Raw genomic sequence first — 26,954 nt, 5'->3', positions numbered from 1 at the left:
TCTAATTCATTGATTTCTGCTCTAATCTTGGTCAACTCCTTCCTTGTCAGTGGGTTAGGCCTGTCCCTCTGTTGCTGTTCCAGTTTCTTGAGGTGAGAATATAGAAACTGCATTTTAGATTTTTCTATTCTTTTGAGTGAGGCTTGGATGGCTATGTATTTCCCCCTTAGGACTGCCTTTGCAGTATCCCATAGGTTTTGGACCGTTGTGTATTCATTCTCGTTGGTCTCCATAAATTGTTTAATTTGTTTTTTGATTTCCTGGTTTATCGAGTCATTCTTGAGCAGGATGGTTCTTAGCCTCCAAGTGTTTGAGTTTCTTCCAGGTTTTTCCTTGTGGTTGAGTTCCAATTTCAGAGCGTTGTGGTCTGAGAATATGCAGGGGATAATTTCAATCTTTTCGTATCGGTTGAGACCTGTTTTGTGTCCCAGAACATGGTGTATTCTTGAGAATGTTCCATGGGCTTTAGAATAGAATGAGTATTCTTTGGTTCTGGGGTGTAGTGTTCGATATATATCTATGAGGTCCAACTTGTTGAGTATGGCATTCAAAGCCTTTGATTCTTTGCTTAGTTTTTGCCAGGGTGTTCTGTCTATTTCTGATAGTGGGGTGTTGAGGTCCCCTACTATTACTGTGTTCTTATCTATATGTCTCTTTATTTTGGTTAAGAGTTGGCTTGTGTATCTTGCTGCTCCCCTGTTGGGGGCATATATATTAATAATTGTCATATCCACTTGTTGAATACTTCCTTTAAGAATAATATAGTGCCCTTCTGTATCTCTCTCTATGGCCTCTAGTTTAAAATCCAGTCTATCTGATATGAGAATTGCTACTCCAGCTTTCTTTTGAGGTCCATTTGCGTGGAAGATGGTACTCCATCCCCTTACTCTAAGTCTGAATGCATCTTTGGGTTCAAAATGAGTCTCTTGTAGACNAGCTTGTGTATCTTGCTGCTCCCCTATTGGGGGCATATATATTTATAATTCTCATATCCACTTGTTGGATACATTCTTTAAGAATAATATAGTGCCCTTCTGTGTCTCTAACTATAGTCTTTAGTTTAAAATCCAGTCTATCTGATATGAGAATTGCTACTCCAGCTTTCTTTTGAGGTCCATTTGCGTGGAAGATGGTACTCCATCCCCTTACTCTAAGTCTGAATGCATCTTTGGGTTCAAAATGAGTCTCTTGTAGACAGCAAATGGATGGGTCATGTCTTTTTATCCAATCTGCAACCCTGTGGCGTTTTATGGGAGAGTTTAAGCCATTTAGATTGATAGAGATTATTGACAGATATGATTTTAATGATGCCATTTCTCTTTAAAGTCTTTGTATCGGTTGTGACTTGCTGCTCTGTATCACTCTTGGGGCCTTTTTACCTTTATAGAGCCCCCCTTAATATCTCCTGTAGGGCTGGTTTCGTGGTTACGAAATTGGTTAATGATTGGCGATTTTGGAACGTCTTTATTTCTCCATCAATTCTGAATGACAGCTTTGCTGGATAAAGGATCCTTGGCTGCATGTTTTTCTCTGAAAGAGCTTTAAAAATGCCCCCCCAAGCCTTTCTCTCATTCCAGGTCTCTGTAGACAGGTCTGACGTAATCCTGATACCTTTGCCTTGGTACGTGAGAAATTTCTTTGCCCTGGCCGCTTTCAATACTGTATCCTTGGATCTAATATTTGCGAATTGCACTATGACATGCCGTGGCGTAGGTTTGTCCTGGTTGAGCTTGGATGGGGTCCTCTCTGCCTCTTGGACACGAATGCTTGTTTCCCTTGCTAGATTAGGGAAGTTTTCAGCTACAATTTGTTCAAATATCTCTTCTAGACCTCTGTTTTTCTCCACCCCTTCAGGGATGCCGATGATTCTGACATTGGATCGTTTCATAGAGTCAGTAATCTCCCGTAATCTACATTCGTGGGCGTGGATTTTTTTAAGACCAGCTTCTNATGCAAGCGTGGTTCAACATTCGCAAATCGATCAGCGTGATACATCATAACAACAAGAAAAGTCTCAGGAACCATATGATCCTCTCAATTGATGCACAAAAAGCATTTGACAAAATACAGCATCTTTCCTGATTAAAACCCTTCAGAGTGTAGGAATAGAGGGTACATTTTCTCAATCTCATAAAAGCCATCTATGAAAAGCCTACTGCAAGCATTATTCTCAATGGGGAAAAGCTGGAAGCCTTTCCCTTAAGATCAGGAACACGACAAGGATGCCCACTCTCGCCACTATTATTCAACATAGTACTAGAAGTCCTTGCAACAGCTATCAGACAACAAAAAGGGATAAAAGGTATCCAAATTGGCAAGGAAGAAGTCAAAATGTCTCTCTTTGCAGATGACATGATACTCTATATGGAAAACCCAAAGGAATCCACTCCCAAACTATTAGAAGTTATAGAACAATTCAGTAAGGTGGCAGGATACAAAATCAATGCCCAGAAATCAGTTGCATTTCTATGCACTAATAACGAGACTGAAGAAAGAGAAATTAGGGAATCCATCCCCTTTACAATAGCACCAAAAACCATATGTTACCTTGGAATTAACTTAACCAGAGACGTAAAGGACCTATATGCTAGAAACTATAGATCACTTTTGAAAGATATTGAGGAAGACATAAAAAGATGGAAAAATATTCCATGCTCATGGATTGGAAGAATTAACATAGTTAAAATGTCCATACTACCCAGAGCAATCTACACTTTCAATGCTATCCCGATCAAAATACCGAGGACATTTTTCAAAGAACTGGAACAAATAGTCCTTAAATTTGTATGGAACCAGAAAAGGCCCCTAATTGCCAAGGAACTGTTGTTAAGGAAAAACAAAGCTGGGGGCATCACAATGCCAGATTTCGAGCTGTACTACAAAGCTGTGATCACAAAGACAGCATGGTACTGGCACAAAAACAGACACATCGACCAATGGAACAGAATAGAGAACCCAGAAATGGACCCTCGGCTCTTTGGGCAACTAATCTTTGATAAAGCAGGAAAAAACATCCGGTGGAAAAAAGACAGTCTCTTCAATAAATGGTGCTGGGAAAATTGGACAGCTACATGCAAAAGAATGAAACTTGACCACTCTCTCACACCATACACAAAAATAAACTCCAAATGGATGAAAGACCTCAATGTGAGACAGGAATCCATCAAAATTCTAGAGGAGAACATAGGCAACAACTTCTATGACATCGGCCAGAGCAACCTTTTTCACGACACATCTCCAAAGGCAAGAGAAATAAAAGATAAAATGAACTTATGGGACTTTATCAGGATAAAGAGCTTCTGCACAGCCAAGGAAACAGTCAAAAAAACTAAGAGACAGCCCACGGAATGGGAGAATATATTTGCAAAGGACACCACAGATAAAGGACTGGTATCCAAGATCTACAAAGAACTTCTCAAACTCAATACACGAGAAACAAATAAACAAATCATAAAATGGGCAGAAGATATGAACAGACACTTTTCCAATGAAGACATACAAATGGCTAACAGACACATGAAAAAATGTTCAAAATCATTAGCCATCAGGGAAATTCAAATCAAAACCACACTGAGATACCACCTTACGCCAGTTAGAATGGCAAAGATAGACAAGGCAAGAAACAACAATTGTTGGAGAGGATGTGGAGAAAGGGGATCCCTCCTACATTGTTGGTGGGAATGCAAGTTGGTACAGCCACTCTGGAAAACAGTGTGGAGGTCCCTTAAAAAGTTAAAAATTGAACTACCCTATGACCCAGCCATTGCACTACTGGGTGTTTACCCCAAAGATACAGACGTAGTAAAGAGAAGGGCCATATGCACCCCAATGTTCATAGCTGCATTGTCCACAATAGCCAAATCATGGAAGGAGCCGAGATGCCCTTCAACAGATGACTGGATTAAGAAGCTGTGGTCCATATATACAATGGAATATTACTCAGCTATCAGAAAGAACGAATTCTCAACATTTGCTGCAACATGGACGGCACTGGAGGAGATAATGCTAAGTGAAATAAGTCAAGCAGAGAAAGACAATTATCATATGATTTCTCTCATCTATGGAACATAAGAACTAGGATGATCGGTAGGGGAAGAAAGGGATAAAGAAAGGGGGGGTAATCAGAAGGGGGAATGAAACATGAGAGACTATGGACTATGAGAAACAAACTGAGGGCCTCAGAGGGGAGGGGGGTGGGGGAATGGAATAGACCGGTGATGGGTAGTAAGGAGGGCACGTATTGCATGGTGCACTGGGTGTTATACGCAACTAATGAATCATCGAACTTTACATTGGAAACCGAGGATGTGCTGTATGGTGACATAATATAATAAAAAATCATTAAAGAAAAAGTGAGATTATGCCTCTGTGACCACATAAATGAATCTGGAGGGCATTATGCTAACTGAAATAAGCCAAACAGAGAAAAGGAAAAACTGCATAGTATTACTAATATGTGGGACCTAAAAACAAAACAAAACACAGTTGAACTCATAGAAATAGATTGTAGAGTATTGGTTGCCAGCAGTTAGAGGATGAAGAATATAGGAAGAGCTTGGTAAAAATAAGGTCTGAGGATCTGATATATAACATGGTGACCATAGCTTCTAATACTGTATCTTGTACTCAAAATTTTCTGAGAGTAAAACAAGTGTTCTCACCAGGAAAAAAAAAAAAAGGTGAATATGTGAAATGATGAATATGCTAGTTAACTTCACGGTGGGGATCCTGTTGCAATGGTTACCTATATCAAATTATCACCCTATACACTTCCAATATAGAACTGTATTTGTCTCTTTGAGGTAAAAATTTAGATGCCAAAAAAATTTTTTTTTAAATTTTTTCTTGGTGCTTTTAATCATAGGCTCTACTTCCTATTTTAAATTCAGGAGAACTTGATTTTCACAGTGCATTTTAACTATCCACTACCTTATTTTTTAAAAGGTGTGTTCATCTTATGGTATAAATGGCTCATAAGTTTTAGAAATTTAATATCAATATATTATGCCACTTGCCTCCATTTGAAGATAACAAATTATCCTTATTTAATTTTTTTAATAGTAAGGACTTACCACAAATAGCATCAAATAAATTTATCTGCGTTGTTTGAGATGTCATTTATAGCAACTCATGTATTGTAATGCCTAACAGGTGTTAATAAACATTTGTTGAATGAACAAATGAATGAATAAACGAGTGACTTTTGACCATACACTTCAATTCACATATTAACAGTTACAGTATAATATTTGTCATCACAAGGCATTTTCATCAAGGACTTTATAATCCAGTTTACAAAAAAACCTCCAGGTTACAAAAGATTAATATGAATTTGATGATCGATGTTTAAAAGTACACATTCTTTACTAATCAATACATACCATTATCAAAATATCGGACTGTTGAATTTCTGGATACACTGGGATCGAAATTTGCCATTAAAGGTGCTATGTACTGCGTGGCCGTTAGCATGCGATGTACAACTTCTCCAGTGTATATGAAACCTGTCATCATAAAAATAGGAACTACATTAAGGAAAAGCCCAGATAAAATTTTAATTAAAATACCTCCAACTTAATTGCAGCCACCTCTTGAAAATAAAATAGCATAGTAGCTAAAAAAAAGGAACATAATTAATGTTTCAATGTCTGATCAATAGTCAGATCTGGATAAATAACAAAATCTCATAATTTTGTAGTAGCTTGCAGACTGGTAAATCAGAAATCTAGAATATGTACAACTTTAATTGCAGGAAAAGTGACTATTTTCTGGAAGAGATCATTAGGCTAAAAAGGCTAATACAGTATAGTAAGTAATTCAAATATTCAATCTGCCATTATTAATCTCTTGTTATTTTAACACTCGGTGAACATGCAAGTCCTTTTTACAAATGAATGCATTTTCATGATGTTTAATTGCATTTTCATGAAGTTTAATTGCATTTCTCAAACTGTAATCTCAGTTTGGGACATTTTAGAAACCATACATGGATATCTTTAACACTAAAATGCAGAAAATGTTCTGGACCTTACTTTCAAAATTGAAAGAATGTTAAACACCCATGGAAAAACTTGCACATTTCTCAGTTTTAATATTACTAGCACTCTATCAAGGAGAAAAATATTACATGTTGCATATAAAAGGGTAAAACATTGATAATGCTCCAATGCCTCTCTATTTAGAGAGTTATCAATTGCAGCCTATTCTAGTGGTTGGAGAATGAGAGAGAATTAACTACGAAGAACTTTGTATTGAATTAACTTTCAATAGCCCCTATGTTACAACCTTGCCCACTTCCAATTATCCACACTGGCTTTATTTTGTGGATTATCTACAACAAATTATTAATCCTATACTGACTTCTTGCCTCCAAGGTCTTTAGCTTCCTAAAAGGAGAGTCAGCTCAGGGAAAAACTAATTTTAATATTAATCTAAGAAATGCACAATTAAGAACATACATGTAAATAGGCATACCCACATAAAATATTATAAAATAAAACCCAAAGCAAATTATTTTTGATAATGCAATTGTACAAATATTTAGGCAATCACAGGTTAACTAGACACCTGGGACTACTGTAAATCATTTTTCTATTTTCGTAAGAATTAATGAATAAAACAAGCAAGACAAAAAAGCCACAAAATTGTGTTAAAGCTTCTGTTGCCTTACTTCATGATCTGAATAAAGCTTTCATTGGTGTATTGTGGTCTTTATCATTTCAAATTTTCATGTATAATTTTTAGTAAGTTATTAGAAATTTAAATCTGCAGTTATTTACTTAGAAATTAATTTCTGCCTTTCTAGCAATGTCTTCTTTCCTTTGATTTCATTTTTCATCAAGGGCATAATTGAATTTTAGTTATTCACCTTTAAAAATATGTTTTTAACTAGTGAAATCTCTACCATGTATTTTAATCATTGATTATTTCTTGTTTCTCAAATGCCAAGTAATATCTTTGAAAATACATTCCGTATGTCTTGAGCAGAATTTTGTACACTTGCAGTTTCTTATAGCTCAAGTGCACTAAAAGATATTACGATAGGGTGATACAGTCATTGCTTTTATTTTATTTCTCTGTAAATTTTCAGAGTCACCATCAATGTTCAAAGCCAATATCACATCCCTAAAATGATCAAGATGAAGAATAACTATTTCTCAGGACGTATGATTAATTTTTTTTCTCCTATCCTCACCAGCATGCCTTTATAATTAGCCATTAAGGTGAATACAAAAATTCTGTAAGGAAAGGATTAAATTATACTCTGAGAATGTTCTGTAAGGGCCAGTGGCTCTGGATAGTTATTTCTCTATTCTCTATTCTCCACTACTAATGGAAGAAACTTCACTTAATTTAAAGAAGAAAGGGGGCAGTTATTCAAGGCAGTATGATAATTGTGAATCAATATATGATTAATTTTCCAAAGCAAGTCTAAGAAAAGCAGCAACAATTCCCAGGAAAACAGTTGCAAAATGCAGGACCATTAATGATTTCAGATACCCAATTCTTACTAATACTTAAAAAAAAAAGATACATATATATTTTTATCCCTGAATGTTTCTACACAGATTTGGCAAATAATTATTCTCCATTCTCCACAACCCAGCTTTTGAATCGTGCAAATCCTTAACTGCTGCTTCCTTTCATCAAGAAAAAGTTTTCTGGAACTATAATTGCCCACATTTTGAAGGTGAAGTCTCACATTGTTCCCACAGAAATAATTAAAAAAATGCAAGAATCTGTTAATATATAAAAACTATAAATATAATTCTTGATTCTTCTATTATTGTAACATTAAGATAAATGATTATTGCTGTTACTGTGAGTGGTACAGTTGCTCCAACTACTATTAACCAGAAACGGCTACCATGACTGCAAACATGTCTGCCCCTACTCTTCATCTGTTACCGCCATTACCACTGCCGCCACTAAAAACAATGTGAAAAATCACCCAACGATGCAAAAAACCCCACTTACTCCACAACATGAGTTGAATTTTGTGAATTCTGAGAACCCTCGCTTGTTTTCCTTAGCCACATTGCAAGCCAATTCCTAGCTCTTGGTGACCAAGGACTGAAAGGCTTCGTGGGGATGGGTTCTACTTACTTCTCATTACGTTTCTAAATTTTGAAAATGTCGCCATCAGCAGCAGCTAATAACTGAGTGAGAGAGAAAACTTACAGGCCTGCTAACGGCAGGTAAGTGTGATTAGGTGTTGCATAAGAACCTGCTATGCAAATTTCAGAGTCCTTTTGTGGTACAAAACATTTCCAAAGCTTCAAAGCCACTTATTTTGGTTAAGAGTTGGCTTGTGTATCTTGCTGCTCCCCTGTTGGGGGTATATGTATTTATAATTGTCATATCCACTTGTTGAATACTTCCTTTAAGAATAATATAGTGCCCTTCTGTGTCTCTCTCTATGGCCTCTAGTTTAAAATCCAGTCTATCTGATATGAGAATTGCTACTCCAGCTTTCTTTTGAGGTCCATTTGCGTGGAAGATGGTACTCCATCCCCTTACTCTAAGTCTGAATGTATCTTTGGGTTCAAAATGAGTCTCTTGTAGGCAGCAAATGGATGGGTCATGCCTTTTTATCCAATCTGCAACCCTGTGGCTTTTTATGGGAGCATTCAAGCCGTTCACGTTGAGACTGCATACTGAGAGATATGATTTTAATGATGCCATGTTGCCAGTAAAGTCTTTGTTTGTATCGGTTGTGACTTTCCACTCTGTATCACTCTTGGGGCCTTTTTACCTTTATAGAACCCCCCCTTAATATCTCCTCTAGGGCTGGTTTCATGGTTACGAAATTGGTTAATGACTGGCGATTCTGGAACGTCTTTATTTCTCCATCAATTCTGAATGACAGCCTTGCTGGATAAAGGATCCTTGGCTGCATGTTTTTCTCTGAAAGAGCTTTAAAAATGCCCCCCCAAGCCTTTCTCTCATTCCAGGTCTCTGTAGACAGGTCTGACGTAATTCTGATACCTTTGCCTTGGTACGTGAGAAATTTCTTTGCCCTGGCCACTTTCAATACTGTATCCTTGGATCTAATATTTGCGAATTGCACTATGACGTGACGTGGCGTAGGTTTGTCATGGTTGAGCTTGGATGGGGTCCTCTCTGCCTCTTGGACATGAATGCTTGTTTCCCTTGCTAGATTAGGGAAGTTTTCAGCTACAATTTGTTCAAATATCTCTTCTAGACCTCTGTTTTTCTCCACAAAGCCACTTAGAGTTGCCGCCGTCCCATTTAGACATTTACCTCTTTTCTTTAGCTTTTTTGGGGCATGCTCAGTTCATAGAGAAAAATATATATTTCATTGTTCTGGTTGTTCACATTTTGGAGTAGTTCAAGAAAAAAAAATATATATATATTTTTCAAAACTTGTTTGTAGCCATGTGAAGGGCTAATCATAAAATATCTCCTTTGATCACTACATGTTTCTTATTGAAAAGGAGTTTGAGGAAGAAACAACCTGCTTTCTCTGTGAAAATTCCAACACCTATACTTTAGAGCACAGTTGTAGTCACCTCAAATCCTATGTCAGCCTCCATTCGTTTAATTGACAAATTCTAGAGATAGGTTTACATTTGATACCTCTATTGCAATCCACAAATGAGACTTAAATGGGTAGGTGAATGACATATGATTACCGAATTTATTTAATGATATAAGCAAATGACATCCTAGTGGTATGAGTAAGTTACTTGGTATCTTTGTGCCTCAGTCCCCTAATCTGTTAAACGGGGGAGTAATCATTGGGCTGTTGTGATGGTTGAATGAATTGATACATGAAAAGCACTTAAAAACAGTGTTTAAGATAAAAATTTGCTGAAAACAGCAATCAATTAAATTCCCTCTAATTTTTACCTCTTTTAGTCTTTTTGTGTCTAATGTATGCTAGTTGATTGGACTTAAACCAGGATGCTTATATGACTTCAAAATTGTGCTTCATACCCAAATGGTAAGGTATGGGTTTCTTTGAATTATTCTAGTTTGGATTAAGGTACATCACTGACTCTAACTACAGGGCAGCAAATAATTAAAAGCCTTAATGTCTAAAGGTCTACATTTAAGATAGTTTCCCTTCCCTTACATTCCGATGAAGTAAGCACCTTGTAAAAATATTAACATCCCATTGGCTGCAAATGGTTGTTTCATTTAACTGGATGTGTCATAGTAATAATGGCTATAATTGCCTGTGAAACATTCTATGAAACTTTAATGTGTAAAAGGCTACATAAAATATTTTATTTCCTCATCTTTGAGTTGATATTTTTGACCCCAGAGGAAAGGTTGGAGCTAATGTATATGCCTGTAGGGCACTGAACATTGATAGTTAGTTAAATGCTGCCTTTAGAGCACAAAAGACTGGTGTATGTCACCATTGTCACCTGTGGGACGTGCCTACTATGATCCCTACACGCTAATCAAATAGATCTGAAATTTATGGGCCTTGTTGCATGAGGATTCCTCCTACGAACCCCTCACTAACTTTATATATGATCTGTTCCCTTTCCGCACCCTATTTCACTGGGTGTTATTTGTGGTTATTGTTTTGTCAAATCGCTCAGTAGTTGTGGCGGACAACTTGCCGGAAGCAAACAAGTGAAGTCTGAGCAGAATTCAACTTACATTCTGCTCAAACGCCATTTTATGAATCATAGCCCATGCTATAAACTACCCCCTTTCAGACAAATACTTGTTGTAGTGAAGTCAGCCTTTTAAACAAAACCATATGGTCAGCAATTGCTAATTTGAAAATTAAGTTGTGGTGAGTTATCTGGTAATGTAACTGTCTGCCAGCTGCAACTGTTACAATGACAGGTTTCCTGTCACGGGCTCTCTCTGGACAAAATGGCTGCTAGCAGACCTCACAGTTCACTGTGAGGATACTGGTTTGTACACGCAACCTAGATGGTTACAAAAATAAAGAAAAAAAGATAAAATAGCATTTCTCAGGTTCACGTGAGCTTACTAACTACTGGCTCCTGGGAAGTAACCTATAATATTGTCACTCACCAAATATTTTCTCTTTACAATTCCAACCAGCTGTTAAGGTAAAATAAACCAAATATATTTTCTATAATAAAAAAATTTAAATATATATGTTAAAATACATCATATCTCCTAGATTCCGTTATTCCACTGGCTTAAGGCACCACAGAGAATTGCAAATCACAACAAAAACATCCCTTGGAGAAAAAAAAAAGGCAATAAGTGAGAACTTGGTTATTAGCTGCAAATTACGTTCATGAAATTACCAATGTAGAGATTTATGTTGACCATATAAAGTGCCTCTCTCTATCTCCAGAAGGAAAGAGCAGGAGCCAGAATTATGTAGAAGAGGAGGAAGAGAGACTTTTGAACTGCCTTCTCCATCTTGTTTCTCAAATAAATCAAAGTGACTTATTCTCAGTGCAGGTTAATACCTAGTGGTCATTGTCAATGGCACCCTTTCTCCCCCTCCTCCAGATGCTTCTGATTAGGTAGGATTTTTAGAGATGTGTCCATGCACACTGCAAATGGTAAATGATACCTCCTGCAGTTGTGTAGTGCATGGACTTTGCAGCTTTTCATGAAAGCACTAATTGCCCTTGTTTGGTTGAGAATCAAGTTCATTCTCTCTATTCAGAGAGATCCAGCTGATATTTCAAAAGCCTTACTCCCATGTGGGGAAGAATGGGAGGGTTGGTCTGAATTGTTTATGCTTCCAAACTGGGGATTCAAGGACCCTTCTGTCAAATGTTGGCTTGTATGTGACACCAAGTTAGAGCTGGGAGTTAGTCCCCAGCACCTGAGGTCTGCTTAATTTGGGGGTATGCTGCTCCATGTTTGTAAAGCCTCTATCTCGAGTCCCATCTAGTCTCTTGGACCCTGCTCTCTGTGGACAGTCTTTCTAGAAGACAACTACTTGGCTTCCTGACCTATGAATATCAGCCGCCCCAGGAATTTCTGACCATTTACCAAAACCTAAGTAACGCCTTTGGGAAACTACCCAGGATGGCACTAAGTTACCAGCTGGCCTTCTATCCAGGTTCCATCTTGCTCTAGAGAGGGGAGCTCATGCCCTGCTGTGGTTTTCACTTCATCCTCAGGGTGCCCCATTACCACAAAGAATAAAAAAACTGCCCCATCCATTCCTAAGGACTTAAAAGCTATCCTTGAAATCTGTTTTTTAAGTGACCAGAAACAGCCCCGGAAGCAAGATGGCCAAATATAAACAAAGGCGATATTCAGGTAGGGAACTTTTTTTCCGACACCATCAGATCTTACTGTATTTATTGACTAATCTGGGGTCCTGCATATTTTACTTTAAAAATCAGGTAAATTTAAAGTAAAAATATTACCTAACAGGAGAATACCTCCTTCGAATTCTTGCCCAGAATTGGGATCTATTCAGCCTACAGTTTACAGAACAAATTTTATTCCACATATTTGAAATTATAACTATGCTTTCCTACCTCCATACTTCTAAAGAAGATTTTGTTTCCCATTGCTTAGACATTCCCAGGAGATACAGAGATCTCAGCCCTAAGTTTTACCAGAACCATTCCAAGTCAGGTAATAAAAGGTCTTAAACGTACTAGCGATCTCCTCCTTGTCCTTCCCTTTTTAGTGCAAGAGAAATACCATTCATCTAGACAGGAAAGAAGCCCTACAAGGGAGTAGAAGAGCTTTGTTTTCTCAAAGACCACCAACTGCATTGCACCACCAGGTCCAAATCAGCTACTTGCTCCTTCCTTTTTTCCTAGCATAACCAAAGTATTGTTGCCAATTATTGCCTCAGGGCTTTGGTTTTAATGCCTTAGCANTTTTGGGTTTTTTTTTTTTTAAAGATTTTATTTATTTATTCGACAGAGATACAGACAGCCAGCGAGAGAGGGAACACAAGCAGGGGGAGTGGGAGAGGAAGAAGCAGGCTCCCAGAGGAGCCTGATGTGGGGCTCGAACCCATAACGCCGGGATCACGCCCTGAGCCGAAGGCAGACGCCCAACCACTGTGCCACCCAGGCGCCCCAACAGATGGTTTTTGGTTTTAATGCCTTAGCATTTAACTTCCAGACCCAATTTAGTGTCATATACATACTGCTTAGTTAGATGAGATATAAATAGTTTATGTGTATATGTGGATATATGTATATATGTAAAATACACACGCAATGTGTGTTTGTGTGTGGGCACGTGCGAGTGTCTGTGTGTGTGTGTGTGTGTGTGCATTTCTCTCCATGAGGAGTCAAAGTGGACTGGAGCAGTGTAGGTTTGAGTCCATCTTTTACAAGCTGTATGATCTCATGTCATCACTTACTCTCCCTGAGTTGCAATTTCTTCTGTAAAATTAGGTTAAAATTAATCCCTTCTAAACAACACTGTTGTGCGCAGTGAAGAAAGACAATAGGCACGTAGCTGCAGTTCTACCACTCAGCACATATATTTGGAACATCTGTATTGCCCTGTGACAGTGTTCCAGAATCAGAGTTCTGTGGGGGCTCCCTCTGCAGCTACACGGCTTACTCCCCTCTTCACCTCTTGCAGCCCTGGGGTCAGGTTCCAACTGTGATACTTCCAACTTCCTTGAGAGTGTGCCCTTTTCCAGCCTCCGAATGGTGACCACAACTACACTTCCTCAGAAGTTTTAGGAGTCTGGTCCCTTGAGAAGATGAATCGTCAGTGAGAGGGACAAAATACCTTAACAAAAGAGTGTTGGCTCAACTGTATATTCATATTACACTTTGCGCTTTATAGTTTCAATATGCCCTACAATTTGAACATTCAAAACATCAGATGCCAAAGATAAAGGCACTATATTTGAGAAAAGAAAGGGATTTACTTATTTCGTTTTGTGTACGTGTGTGTGTATATATATTGTGTGTATATATATATACACACACGCATATATTATATTATTACATAATGTATATATTACATATACATTATATTATATATTTATGTTTTATATTTTATAATTATATAATTATTATTATATTATTATATTACATTGTGTAATATTATACATATAATGTAATGAGAACTAGTGGAACTCATCACTACAGTTTAGCATTTTACTTCTTGGTTGCTAAGAACTAACGTGAGATATGGAAAGGAATTGGCTTTCAACATGGCCAAGGAAAACAAGTATTCTCTGAATTTGCAAAATGAAACCCCTGTTGTGGAGTAGCGGAGTTTTTGCATCCTTGCGTTATTCTTATATTATTCCCTCTTGAGAGAGAGAGAGCAAGCGAGAGGGGATGGAGAATCTTAGAATATATAGATTTATAAATCAACACAAAATGAATATTGAATATCTTAAACTCTGAAGCATAAAATCCTTAATCCCAGTTAATAATTCAGTTAGCTTACTTCCTCTCAAAGCATTTCAGACATGTTTTTACTCATTTTTGTGACCCAGATGCATCCAATCCATCAATATCTTGGTTAATACCACGTAGATTGAGCTTTTCAAAAATGCATTTTTTTCAAAAGTATAATGCATTATTCCATATTTATGTGGTCTATTTTAGGAAACACTGTAGTTACTGAGAGCAGTGGGAGACTGAAAGCAGCCCTCAGACCTTCTTTCTAAATCTATGCCTTATGGTTCTTTTGCCACTCTCGCCTTCACACTAAATGAGTAAACAAACAAACAAAAAAAATTAAGTTTATTTAGGGTCATCTCTTCTTAGTGTTGACTCAGGGGAGAGTTCATTACAATATATATTCTTCCAGCACAGTTATTATACAGAATTACTTGCTTTCATTTGGTATATGGGCATTGAGGCCAAAAAGAATAGAATGTGGTTAGTACTACCATTTATCTCACAAATTAGATCCTAATTCAAGTGTCAGAAATTCTACTTCCTGTAACTATACTGTGAAAAAGTTTGACTGAATATATTTATTTTGATTAAAACATGAACAAAGTGTTTTCCTTGACCTTGGGAGTCTTTGCAAGGGCTATTTACATTTAAAAATTCTTAAATACATATTCAAATACTCATATACATTCAAATATGGATATTTGTGATGTTCAACTAATTTCTACTTGTTTACATATATGACTATATTAATGGTTTTAAAGATAAATGTTAAAAGATAAAATTCATAACATATGCATAGAATATATGCTTATGCATATATGAATAATAAGCACCCATGTATCAGTTTATTTACCATCTAGACTAAAAGATATGGAGTAAAGCACAAATATGACCTTTAAAATGTACTGCTAACCACTTTCACATTTTTTTAATCATTTCCTTCCTTTTCTTTATAGTTTTTACACTATATGTTTACATCCCTAAAGATGATTAGTTTTGTGTGTTTAGACTTTACAATAACTGACTTATATTGTAAGTATTTTCTGAAAGTTTTTATTTTTGCTTAATCTACATTCATGAGGGAGTCATTCCTGTCATACATGTAGCTGTGGTTCATTCATTTTCACTGCTGTATCGTATTCCACCATACAAAATAACCACAATTAATTTATCCAATCAACTTTTGAGGATATTTGTATTGCCCCATTTTTTTACCATTACAAATCATGTTACCATGAAAAAATTCTACATGTGCCCTGGTGCACATATAGAAGATTTTCTATTGTATAAACCTAAGAAGCTGTATGGCTAGATCATAGGGCATGCACAGGTGGAAGCTCCCAAGATAATGCTGAACTGTTTTTGGAAGTTACACCAATGGACACATCTACCATTACTATACACACATATATATATTGCTTCCTATCCCCATCAAAATTTGTTCTTTCACATTTTCAACTTTTGCCAATCTGCTAGTTGTGAAACTATATTGTATTGTGGCACTTATTTATATGACTTAAAAATATTTGATTAAATTGATTAATCACATTACTCAGCCCTAAGGGTGAGTAATAATGAAATTGAATATTTTTTTCAGAAGCTCATTTGCCATTGAAGTTTCCTTTCTATGCAGTGTCTGAAAAATTCTTTGCCTTTTTCTTATTGATTTTTAGGGCTTGCTTTATAGTTTTCAAAAAAAAATTCTGGATACTACATAAAGGTTCTGCTTTTTGCACATTCTTAAAATGTTTCTTTAATCTTAAGTTATAAAAATATTCTTCCTTATTTTAATGATATATAAATATATATACATATATTCTTCTTCATTGTTCTCTAAATATTTTATAAATCTACCTCATTATTTCTTCCACCTAATATTATTTTTGAAGGGTATAAAACATGAGTCAATTGTTTTTTTCTCTACAGGGATAATCCATTATCATCTTTTAGAAATTTCATCATCTCTTTACTGACCATGCAATATCAACTTAATAGTAAATCTAGTTTTCATAAATCTATGTGATGTATTCCTTGGGTCTCTATTCCAATCTACTGGTCTGTTTGTTTATCTCTGTGCAGTTACCACAATGTTTTATTATTATGTGTTCATCAGACATGGTGAATCAACTATTTGTATTTTCCTTTAAGAATATGTGACTATCAAAAAAAAATGTGACTATCCTTGGTCTTTCACTTTTCCATATACATACTTCTGGATTAGTTTATCAAGATACACACACACACACACACACACACACACACACACAGTAAAATAACCATGTAGGATTTTGACTGAAATTACAATGAAATGTTAAGTAAGTTTAGGAGGAATTCACTCCTTTTGATTTTGAGTCTCCCCACCATTAAACATGGTATATACATTTATTTATGCATTCTAGATATTTTACACTATTTTTTATTAATTTTTAAAAAAATGTCCTGCATATCATTTTAGATTTATTCTGATTTACTTAGTCTTTTCTGTAGATATCATTATTGAAAATTTTACTTTCAATCACATTTTCTAACAGTTGGTGGTGGCATTCAGAAACACAATTGCCTTTGCACATTGATTTTATATGCAGCAACCTTACTCAACTCCAGAGTGAATTCTAATAAGTCGCCTGTGCATTTTGGGGGGCTTTCATTTACTGACAATCATATAATTAGAAAATAATGAGAATGTTTTTTTCTCTCCAATCATTATATATTTTTTTCTTTTTCACTATCTACATATTGCCTGTTGTTTTAATGCAGAAACAATAAGCTTATTTTAAGATAAATATCTAAATGATAAATTGAAATCTGTAGAACATAGAAGAACTATAATTCAGAATCTAACTAGAATAGCTATCACAAAGATATTTTATAAGACTGAAAAAATACTTCGTAAAACATTTAAATGGGATGTCACTGTTGAAGAAAAACAATTCTGGTTATTTCTCTTTTCTGTTTGTTCTTATTTCTAGAGAATTCTCTCTATACTTTAGAGAGAAATAGATAAATTTCTCTTAAGCCATTAATCTGCAGGCATCTGAACACCTTATGTCTCTCGCTACTTCATTAGAGACGCCATTTTTCCATTTCTTTTGCAACACTTTTACTTCAATTAAACCTTCACATCGGATTATCCAACCCAGGGAAAACAGTAGGAAATGTTATTCAGAAAAGGGCCATATGCACCCCAATGTTCATAGCTGCATTGTCCACAATAGCCAAATCATGGAAGGAGCCGAGATGCCTCAACAGATGACTGGATTAAGAAGCTGTGGTCCATATATACAATGGAATATTACTCAGCTATCAGAAAGAACGAATTCTCAACATTTGCTGCAACATGGACGGCACTGGAGGAGATAATGCTAAGTGAAATAAGTCAAGCAGAGAAAGACAATTATCATATGATTTCTCTCATCTATGGAACATAAGAACTAGGAGGATCGGTAGGGGAAGAAAGGGATAAAGAAAAGGGGGGTAATCAGAAGGGGGAATGAAACATGAGAGACTATGGACTGTGAGAGGCAAACTGAGGACTTCAGAGGGGAGGGGGTGGGGGAAGGGGATAGCCTGGTGATGGGTAGTAGGGAGGGCACGTATTGCATGGTGCACTGGGTGTTATACGCAACTAATGAAGCATCAAACTTTACATCGGAATCTAGGGATGTACTGTATGGTGATTAACACAATATAATAAAATAAAATTTAAAAAAAAAAAAAAAAGAAAAGTGGCTCATTTGCTTCTCAACTTACAGTGGCTTTGACCAGAAGAACATTTACTGGGAACAGGCAGACATGCGTATGTAGCAAACGAAAGGCACAAAACAGAACCACAACTCTGGGACAACCCCAGAGAAGAAAGGGATAATGCCGACACCCCCTCTTAGGTTAAGTGGTACGAACAGTAGAAAAAGACCTTCCAAGTGCAGGTGCAACATTCTATTGCCTCCCAGGGAAAATTAAAGGGATTCTTAGATTTTTTTTCCCCCAACACCTTCACATTTATATCTGACAAAAAAGCTCAGGGGGCAAAACTATCCTGTCTTGGGTTGAAAAGAGGCGCTTCTCAAAGAGGACTGTGGGAAAGCACGGAAGGTGTATTGTAATTGATAACCTGATTTTCTAATATATTAGCCTTTGTGGAAGAGCAGCGAGAGCCAGAATCTCAAAAGCACTTTTGTGTAACTGCTCCAGACTAATCCGAACTGAAGGGATAAAGTCTTTTTTTAATTTCACTTTATGTCTGCTAAGGCAGAGAATGAAAAGGTTCACCATGCTGGGTGGAATTCTTTCCCTGGATACTCATTTACAGTTCCTGTTCAGTGTGTGAGTGGAGGAGTCAAGGTGGCTGCAGGTAGAATTTGGCCTCAATGACATAACCCAGCCATAACAGTGCACTTCACGGATGTGTCCAAAGGTCAGTGAAACCAGGGCAAGCCTGTGTTCCATCAGGCACCAGCACTAGAGTAATACCTCTTTAAATTTTCTAACATAAAAATTAATAACATTTTAACCTTCCCACAAATTGGGGATACAGAAGGCATGGGGAGACATAAAATTTATTGGGATTCATGGTTCAGGTTTCAACCATTCCTTTCTCATACACTGCCATTGTCAGAGACGCTAGGCAGGTACTTAATGACAATTAACTATTTAAACCTTCTCTCATGAAAAATCTGGTGAGGTATTATACCCTACAGTGTGAATGGGATATAATCTTTACCATGGTATCCCCTCTCAGGAGTATTTTACGTTATTAAGAAAGATGACCTTCCTTAACTTAAAAAAATTGGTTCTCTCCTATTGTCACCCACAAGGGGCTGCGATCACCCCCATGAGTGTCCACTCACTGCTGACCTTAAGTAGAAGGTGAGCACACGTCCCCCACTAACCGCATACCAGCCTGTGAAGGGTGGGGGCTAACCTCCTGGGAACATGGGTCACCACAGCCCCTCAGGTGGATGTTACCATCCTCTGTCCACTCCGCTGTGGCCTTTGGCTCCTGACCAATGGCTTTAGAAAAAAATCCCAATTTCATTAGATAGAGGCACTTTTTCTTTGAGGAAAAGCTGCTAAAAATTTGGCATTGTGGATTGGTTTTCTCTCCTTGTTAGATAAGCCTTTAAGGACAGGTGGGTCAATTCACTCATCTTTGTATATGCTGCTTAGCGTGTTGACAGAGTGCCTGCCATACAAGTAATAAGTTGGGTTTCAAGAATGAGAATGGTCCAAATGCCACAGCTCCATATATAAAGGCCTCCCTGGTCTGGCCACCACCCAGCTTTTCACCTTCATCTCCCACGTCTCCTCCACATCCACCCTGTGCTTCAGCCCCTCACGGCTCCCCGCGGGCATCGTGCATTTTATACACTTTCACATGCTGCATTTTTCTGCCTGAAACACGCTTTCCTCCTTATGTGTCCTGAAAAATCCTATTCATTCTTCAAGCTTCAATTTAAACATCTCCTCTTGTGTGAAGCCTGCTCTGACCCTCTCCAACCCCAGAAGATCTGATGACACCCTCTGGTCTTCCATCCCTACGCCCACCCCAACTTCTTCTACAGGTCTTACCAGAGCCAGTGTAAAGTTGTTTATTTTCACAGCCACTCCCCTGGTCTGCTTCCCTCTCTTCTCATCTGTTACAAACCCAAGAGGACACGGATCGGAATATTTTCGTGTTTGTGTCTCAACACAGAGTCTGACCGTCACTCATGGACTCGTGTCCAATTTGCTAGCAATTATCAAGTGCTGAGTATGTTTGAGGGATTCCACGAGGCACTGGGGCTAGAGGAAGGAGAGGGCCTTCCCTGGCCTCCGGAGGGTGGTGTGTGACGAGGCCGGAGACCAGCGGCTAGGGGACAGCAACAGACTGTGGGAGGCCATGCCAGCCAGGGCCCAGGTTTGGGGACTAAAGGTAATGGAAGCACACCAAAGGGTTGAGGCAGAGGCTTCACAGGACCAGACTGTACTGAAAGAACATTCTGATAAACACTAGATTCAGGAGAGTGTTTCTTTCCAGAGAATTCAAGTGGAGAACCCACGGAGAAAGTTACATAGTAAAATTCACCCATGTCTGTTTGACCTCCCACCTTTAAACTGGCTGTAGGGTACACAGTGTTTTCTATATTATCTATCTATCTATCTATCTATCTATCTATCTATCTATCTATCATTTTGGTATAGCTGCAATATTTCAAAAAAATGCAAAGTTCATTCAGGCAGAGCATAGACAGGAAGGAGGACATACTTAAAATAGGGTGAAGAATTCACTGCCTCTTTCAATAATTTGTGGAAAGATGGGATGGGCTTACACTAGGAGTGAGGTGGCCAGAAGCAGACAATCGGAGGGCTTTTCAAAAGTAAATTTCTGCCCAGATGTTTCATTGGATACAAGGGAGAGCGCTGAAAAGGGAGTCAAGTGGAAGATGATGGCTCCAGTTACTACGATGGGGACATGGGTGGAGGAAAAGCTAAATCTAGGCGTTCCAGCTGGTTTCAGAAGACAAGTGTGCAAGCGATCAGGTCCCATTTCTGTTGCTCCTACAGCGGGAAGTATCGCAACAAAAATCCGCCATACGCCCGATTCCCGTCACAGACATTCCCCCGTTGAGTCGGTTGTTTTTGAATTAAGCCCTGTGCATTGAAGCGGGAACCTTGGGGATTGGGCATAATCCGAGTCCTTTGACAGATTCGCACCATTTCAAGGCTTGCAAACGGGAGGGATTACCTGCTAATTTAACCGTGAAACTGGATTTGTATCTCTGCCCCAGATAAGGTGAGGCTGCATGGACATGCAGAGATAAACTACTCTTCAGGGAACTACAAAAATCACTTCCGGGGCCATTTATTTCCATTTAGACTTGTCATCTGGAGTCCAAAGAAAACCTGAAGGAGAGCCCGGTGTATATGACAAATGCATTATTTTCCTGCTGACACTGTTTTGTCTGCGACATTAGTATTTCACAAGTACGATATAAAGAGACACAGCAAATGCATTCCATGATAAAGATTTTCTTTCCAACCTTCACGCAGACCTCTCTGGAATAATCTAAGGCAGCATAAATATTGACATAATGTTAAATAAATACAAGACAATGAAATCAGTATACTTAAAAATCTATAAAACAGAACTCTATAAATGTTACACTCTGACCGAAGTCTTGTTCTGAGAGCTCCCAACCTAATACAGATGTACAAATAGGAGAGCCTAAAAAAGTAAAAAGGCCACTAAAGTTCCCCGCCAGATATTCTCCCACCAAATGGGGGGTGGGGAAGGTCATGGAGAGAAAAACGTGGAGTTGAAACACAGGGCAGAATTTCTTTTTCAGGAAAAAAGTAATAAAAATTATTCATGGAACACTACATCAAAAACTAAGGACGTACTGTATGGTGACTAACATAACATAATAAAAAATTATTATTAAAAAAATTATTCAATGAGTGGAGGAGGTGTTTAAAATCTAAAGCCCGGATGGAGGAATGGCGAACACAAAAAGAGAATTTGAACTTTTTTTATTTTCATAAGTGAACCATTTAAGTTTATATCCCCATACTGTTCAATAACTGAAAGACTTAGAGACTACCAAATGCAATTCAAGTGATGATTAGAATGTTGTGAGAGAGTGTTAGAAAACATGTAAAGGTGTAGGTTAGGATCTGTGAACTTTCTAGATCTCAAATTCTTCTCACATTATTTGCCCTCTGGGAAAATTAACTTTGTTAGGAGAAAGGGTGACCATGAGATTGGCACTCTGGGATCTCATGGAAAGTTTACAAAAACATTTGGCCCTTCATTCTTTTTTTTAAAATTTGTGGTAAGAACATCTAACGTGAGATCTACCCTCTTAAATTTTTAAGTGCACAATACAGTATTATTAGCTGTGGCACAAGGTTGTGCAGGAGATCCCTAGACCTTATTCATCTTGTGTAACTGAAACTTTGTATCCATTGGACAGCAACTCTCCTAGTTCACCCAGCTCCTGGCAACCACCATTCTACTCTCTGCCTCCATGAGTTCAACTCTTGGGTACTGCATGTAAGTGGAATGGTGCAGTATGCGTCCTTCTATGACTGGCTTATTTGACGTAGCATAGAGTCCTCAAGTTTTTCCATGTTGTTGCCTACGGTAGGGTTTCCTTCTTTTGTATGCTAATAGTCCATTATACGTAGAGATCACTTTTTCTTTATCTACTCATCTGTCGACAAACATTTAGGTTGTGTCTAATCTTGGCTGTGGTGAATAATTCTGCAACAAACATGGGACTGCAAATACCTCTTTGAGATTCTAATTTCAATTTCTTTGGATATGTACTTAGAAATGAGATTGCTGGGCCATATGGTACTTCTACTTTTAGTTTTTTGAGGAAACTCCATACTGTTTTCCATAGTGGCTGCACATTTCACATTCTCCCCAACAGTGTGCAAGGGTTCCGATTTTACTACATTCTCCCCAACACTTGTTATCTTTTTATTTTTTTTTTATAAGAGGCATCCTAACAAGTGTGAGGTGATATGTCACTGTGGTTTTAATTTGCATTTTTCTAATGATTAGTGCTGTTGAGCATCTTTTCATGTATCTGTTGGCCATGTCTTCTCTGGAGAAATGTCTATTGAAGACCTTGGCCCATTTTTTAAATTGAGTTATTTGTTATTTTGCTATTGATTTGCAGGAATTCCTTATATATTTTGGATATTAACTCCTTATCAGATATGTAGCTTGCAAGTATTTTCTCCCATTCTGTAGGTTGTCTTTTCGTATTGCTGATGGTTTCAATCACTGCACAGAAGCTCTTCAGTTTAATGTACAGTTGACCCTTGGGCAATGAGGGGGTGAGGGGCGCTTACCCCTCCATGCAGTTGAGAATCCATGTATAAAACTTTTGACTCCCCAAAAGCTTAACTACTAATAGCCTACTGTTGCCTGGAGGCCTTACTGATAACATAAACAATTAACACATATTTTGTATGTTATGTGTATACTATATTCTCATAATAAAATTAGCTATTAAAAAGGTATCATTAAGAATATCATAAAAGAGGGGCACCTGGGTGTCTCAGTAGGTTAAGCATCTGCCTTCAGCTGGGGTCATGATCCCAGGGTCCTGGAATTGAGCCCAGCATCCGGCACCCTGCTCAGCAGGGAGCCTGCTTCTCCCTCTCCCCAGCCTGCCATTCTATCTACTTGTTCTGACTCTCTGTCAAATAAGTAAATAAAAATAAAATCTTAAAAAAAAAAGATATCGTAAGAGGAAATACATTTACAGTACCAACTGTAAAGAATCTGTGTATAAGTAGCCCCATGCAGTTCAAACCCGTGTTGTTCAAGGGCCAACTACAGTCCCATTTGTTTATTTTGCTTTGTGCCTTTGTGTTTGGTGTTAATCCATGAAATCATTGTCAAGCTCAATGTCATGAAGTTTTCCCCTATGTTTTCTTCTAGGAGTTTTACAGTTTCCGATCTTATGTTAAAGTCTTAAATCCACTTTGAATTGCTTTATGTGTTTGGTGTAAGACAAAGGTCCGATTTCATTTTTTCCTCATGTGGCTATCCACTTTTTCCAACACCACTTGTTGAAAAGACTATCCTTTCCTCATGTGTATTCTTGGTACCCTTGTTGAACATCAACTGACTGTATATATGTGGATTTATTTCTGGCTTTCTATTCTGTTCCATCGGTCTACAGTCTATCTTTATGCCAGTACCATACTGCTTTAATCACTATAGCTTTTTAATATAGTTTGAAATCAGGAAGTATGATACCTCTATCTTTGCTTCTCTTTCTCAAGATCGTTTTGACAATTCAGAATCCTTTGTGGTTCCATATGAATTTTAATATTTTTTTTCTATTTCTGTAAAAGATAACAATTGGCATTTTGGTAGAGATTGCATTAAATTTTTGGATTGTTTTGAGCAGCATGGACATTTTATCTTATTTGTTTATTTTTTCAATTGATACTTTTTGTTAAAAAATATTTTATTTATTTATTCATGAGAGACAGAGAGAGAGAGAGAGGCAGAAGGAGAAGCAGGCTCCCTGCTGAGCAAGGAGCCCAATGTGGGAATCGATTCCAAGACCCTGGGATCATGACCTGAGCTGAAGGCAGACGCTTAACTGACTGAGCCACTCAGGCACCCTCAATTGATACTTTTATTATTTATTTAATAAATCATCAACTTTGTCTCCTTACCTATCTACAACTGGAATTTCATTTTATTTCCATGCTGAGTAATGAAACAATGACAAAGCTAATAAGAGTAAGCTGCTTCAAAAAGAGAAGCTAACACAGCTCATTTTCTTTTAACAGGCAAAATATAAAAACGTGCACTATAGAATGCACAATGGTTTAGACACTAAGAAATTCAAATGGGATCTTGAAAATGGAGGCAAACCCAGGGCTCAGTAAAGAAGACTTGAGATACTATGCAACTGTTTAAGGGTTCCTGGAGCTGCATTTCTTGGCCACTAGCTGAATCTTGACATGGGGGAAGATTTTAGCTAATGCCGAGTGGAGATGCGCCAAGTGTTAAGTTGACTTGGGGGCAGTGCACAGGAACCAAAAGGCTGGAACATACTAAATGCTGTTGAAAGCATCCACCCAGGAAGGACTTTACCTTCCAGGAGCTCTAAACTGGCACCACTCCCAGTGTTCACACAGCTGACTTTATCCTCTGTGCTCCATTTGGCACAGCAAGTGGCAGTGTCTCCACCACCGGCGGTGGTGATGCAGCCCCTGGCAATGGCTTTCACCACCTCATCCATGGGGGCTTTGGTTCCTCGGGCAAAAGTTTCCCATTCATATATGCCCAGAGGTCCATTCCACACAATCTGCTTAGCCCAAGCAACTGCCTCAGCATACTTCTTGTTGCTCTCAGAACACAGTCCAAGCCCATCCAGCCAGTAGGGATGCCAGAAGCCCCAGTGGCTTGGCCAGTCTTGGCATTCTCATCAAACATGTCAGCAGTGACAATGTCGACAGGCAAGGTCATTTTCACACCATTCTTCTCAGCATTGGACAACAGGTCTTTGACGATCTTGGCTCCCTTTTCATCAAACACAGAAGTGCCAATCTTCACGTTGCTGAGCACCTTAAGGAAGGCAAAAGCCATTCCACCACCAATAATCACCTTATTGACTTTGTCCAGCATATTATTGATCAGCTTGGGCCACTAAGGTGGACATTTTAAAAACATTGTCTTCCAATCCATGAAAACACATGATGTCTTTCCATTTATTTGTATCTTCTTTAACTCCTTTCATCAGTGTTTTGTAGCTTTTAGTATGCAAGTCTTTCATCTCATTGGTTAAATTTATTCCTAAGTTTTGTTTTTTTTTTCTTTTCAATGCTATTTTATATGGTTTTCCCCTCTGGTTTTCTTTCCAGATAATTTGTTATTAGTGTATAGAAACACTGCTAGTATTTGTATGTTGACTTTATATTCTGCAACATTGCTCAATTCATTTATTATTTCTAATAGGTTTTTTGTGTGTGTGACATCCTTTAGGTTTTCAACATATAAAATTATGTCATTTGCAAACAGAGATAATTTTACTCCTGTCTTTCCAATTTGGAAACACATTTCTTAATGTGTTTCCTAGGAAATGTGTATTAGGAAACATTTCCTAGGAAATGTGTATCACAGTAATTGATTTTCATATATTGAACCATCCTTCCATCTCAGGGATAAATCCCATTTGATAATGGTTTATGATTCTTTTAATGTGTTGTTGAATTTGGTTATTTGGTTTGCTAGTATTATGTTGAAGATTTCTGCATCTATGTTAATCAGGAATACTGGTGTGTACTTTTCTTTTCTACTAATGTCTTTCTTTGGCTTTGATATCATGATAATGCTGGCCTTATAGGATAAGTTTGGAAGTATTCCTCCTCTTTGGTAGAATTCATTCATGAAGATATATGGTCTTTTTCTATGCTTGGGGTTTTTTGATTACTGATTTAAAAATAATCTACAAAGCAAACATAATTTAATTACTAATGATAGATATGTTCAGATTTTCCATTTCTTCATGCTTTTGTCTTGGTGGGGTTTATGTTTCTAGGAATTTATCCATTTCATCTAGGTTATCCAATTTGTTGGCATATAACTGTTCACAGTATTTTCTTATGATCCCTTTTATTTTTGTGACATAAGTTTTAATGTCTCCTCTTTCATTTCTGATTTTATTTTCTAAATCATTTCTCTTTTTTCCTACTTAATCTAAGGGTTTCTCATTTTTGCTGATTTTTTTCAAAAACAACTCTTAGTTATGTTGATCTCTATTGTTTTTACTTATTTTATTTCTGCTGTAATTTTTATTATTTCCTTCCTTCTTCTAACTTTGAACTCAGCTTGTGATTTTTCTAGTTCCTTGAGATGTAAAGTTAGTTTATTTGAGATCTTCCTTTCTAACGTACATGCTTATAATTATAAACTTCCATCTTATTTCTGCTTTTTTCTACATCCCATATCTTTTGGTATGCTGTGTTTTGTTTTCATTTGTCTCAAGATATTGTATAATTTCCCTTTGATTTCTTGACTCATTAATTGTTTGAGAATTTTTTTTTAATTTCCAAATATTTGTGAATTTCAGTTTTCTTTCTTGCTATTAATTTCTAGTTTCTTCTTACTGTGGTTGG

At 37.4% G+C, this 26,954-nt stretch overlaps 1 protein-coding gene across 2 annotated transcripts in view; it reads right to left on the bottom strand.

The window, feature by feature from the left end:
• PLXDC2 (plexin domain containing 2) overlaps window positions 1-26,954 on the bottom strand; it is a 450,758-nt gene that overhangs the window by 142,976 nt on the left and 280,828 nt on the right. For both annotated transcript variants that reach the window (XM_034644245.1, XM_034644246.1), the window contains one exon: window positions 5,382-5,504. In XM_034644245.1, the coding sequence (XP_034500136.1) occupies window positions 5,382-5,504 (123 nt within the window). The remainder of the gene's footprint in view (window positions 1-5,381; window positions 5,505-26,954) is intronic.

Source organism: Ailuropoda melanoleuca, chromosome 15 (assembly GCF_002007445.2).
Source record: "Ailuropoda melanoleuca isolate Jingjing chromosome 15, ASM200744v2, whole genome shotgun sequence".
NCBI lineage: Eukaryota > Metazoa > Chordata > Mammalia > Carnivora > Ursidae > Ailuropoda > Ailuropoda melanoleuca.
This window is presented reverse-complemented; position numbering and strand designations above follow the sequence as displayed.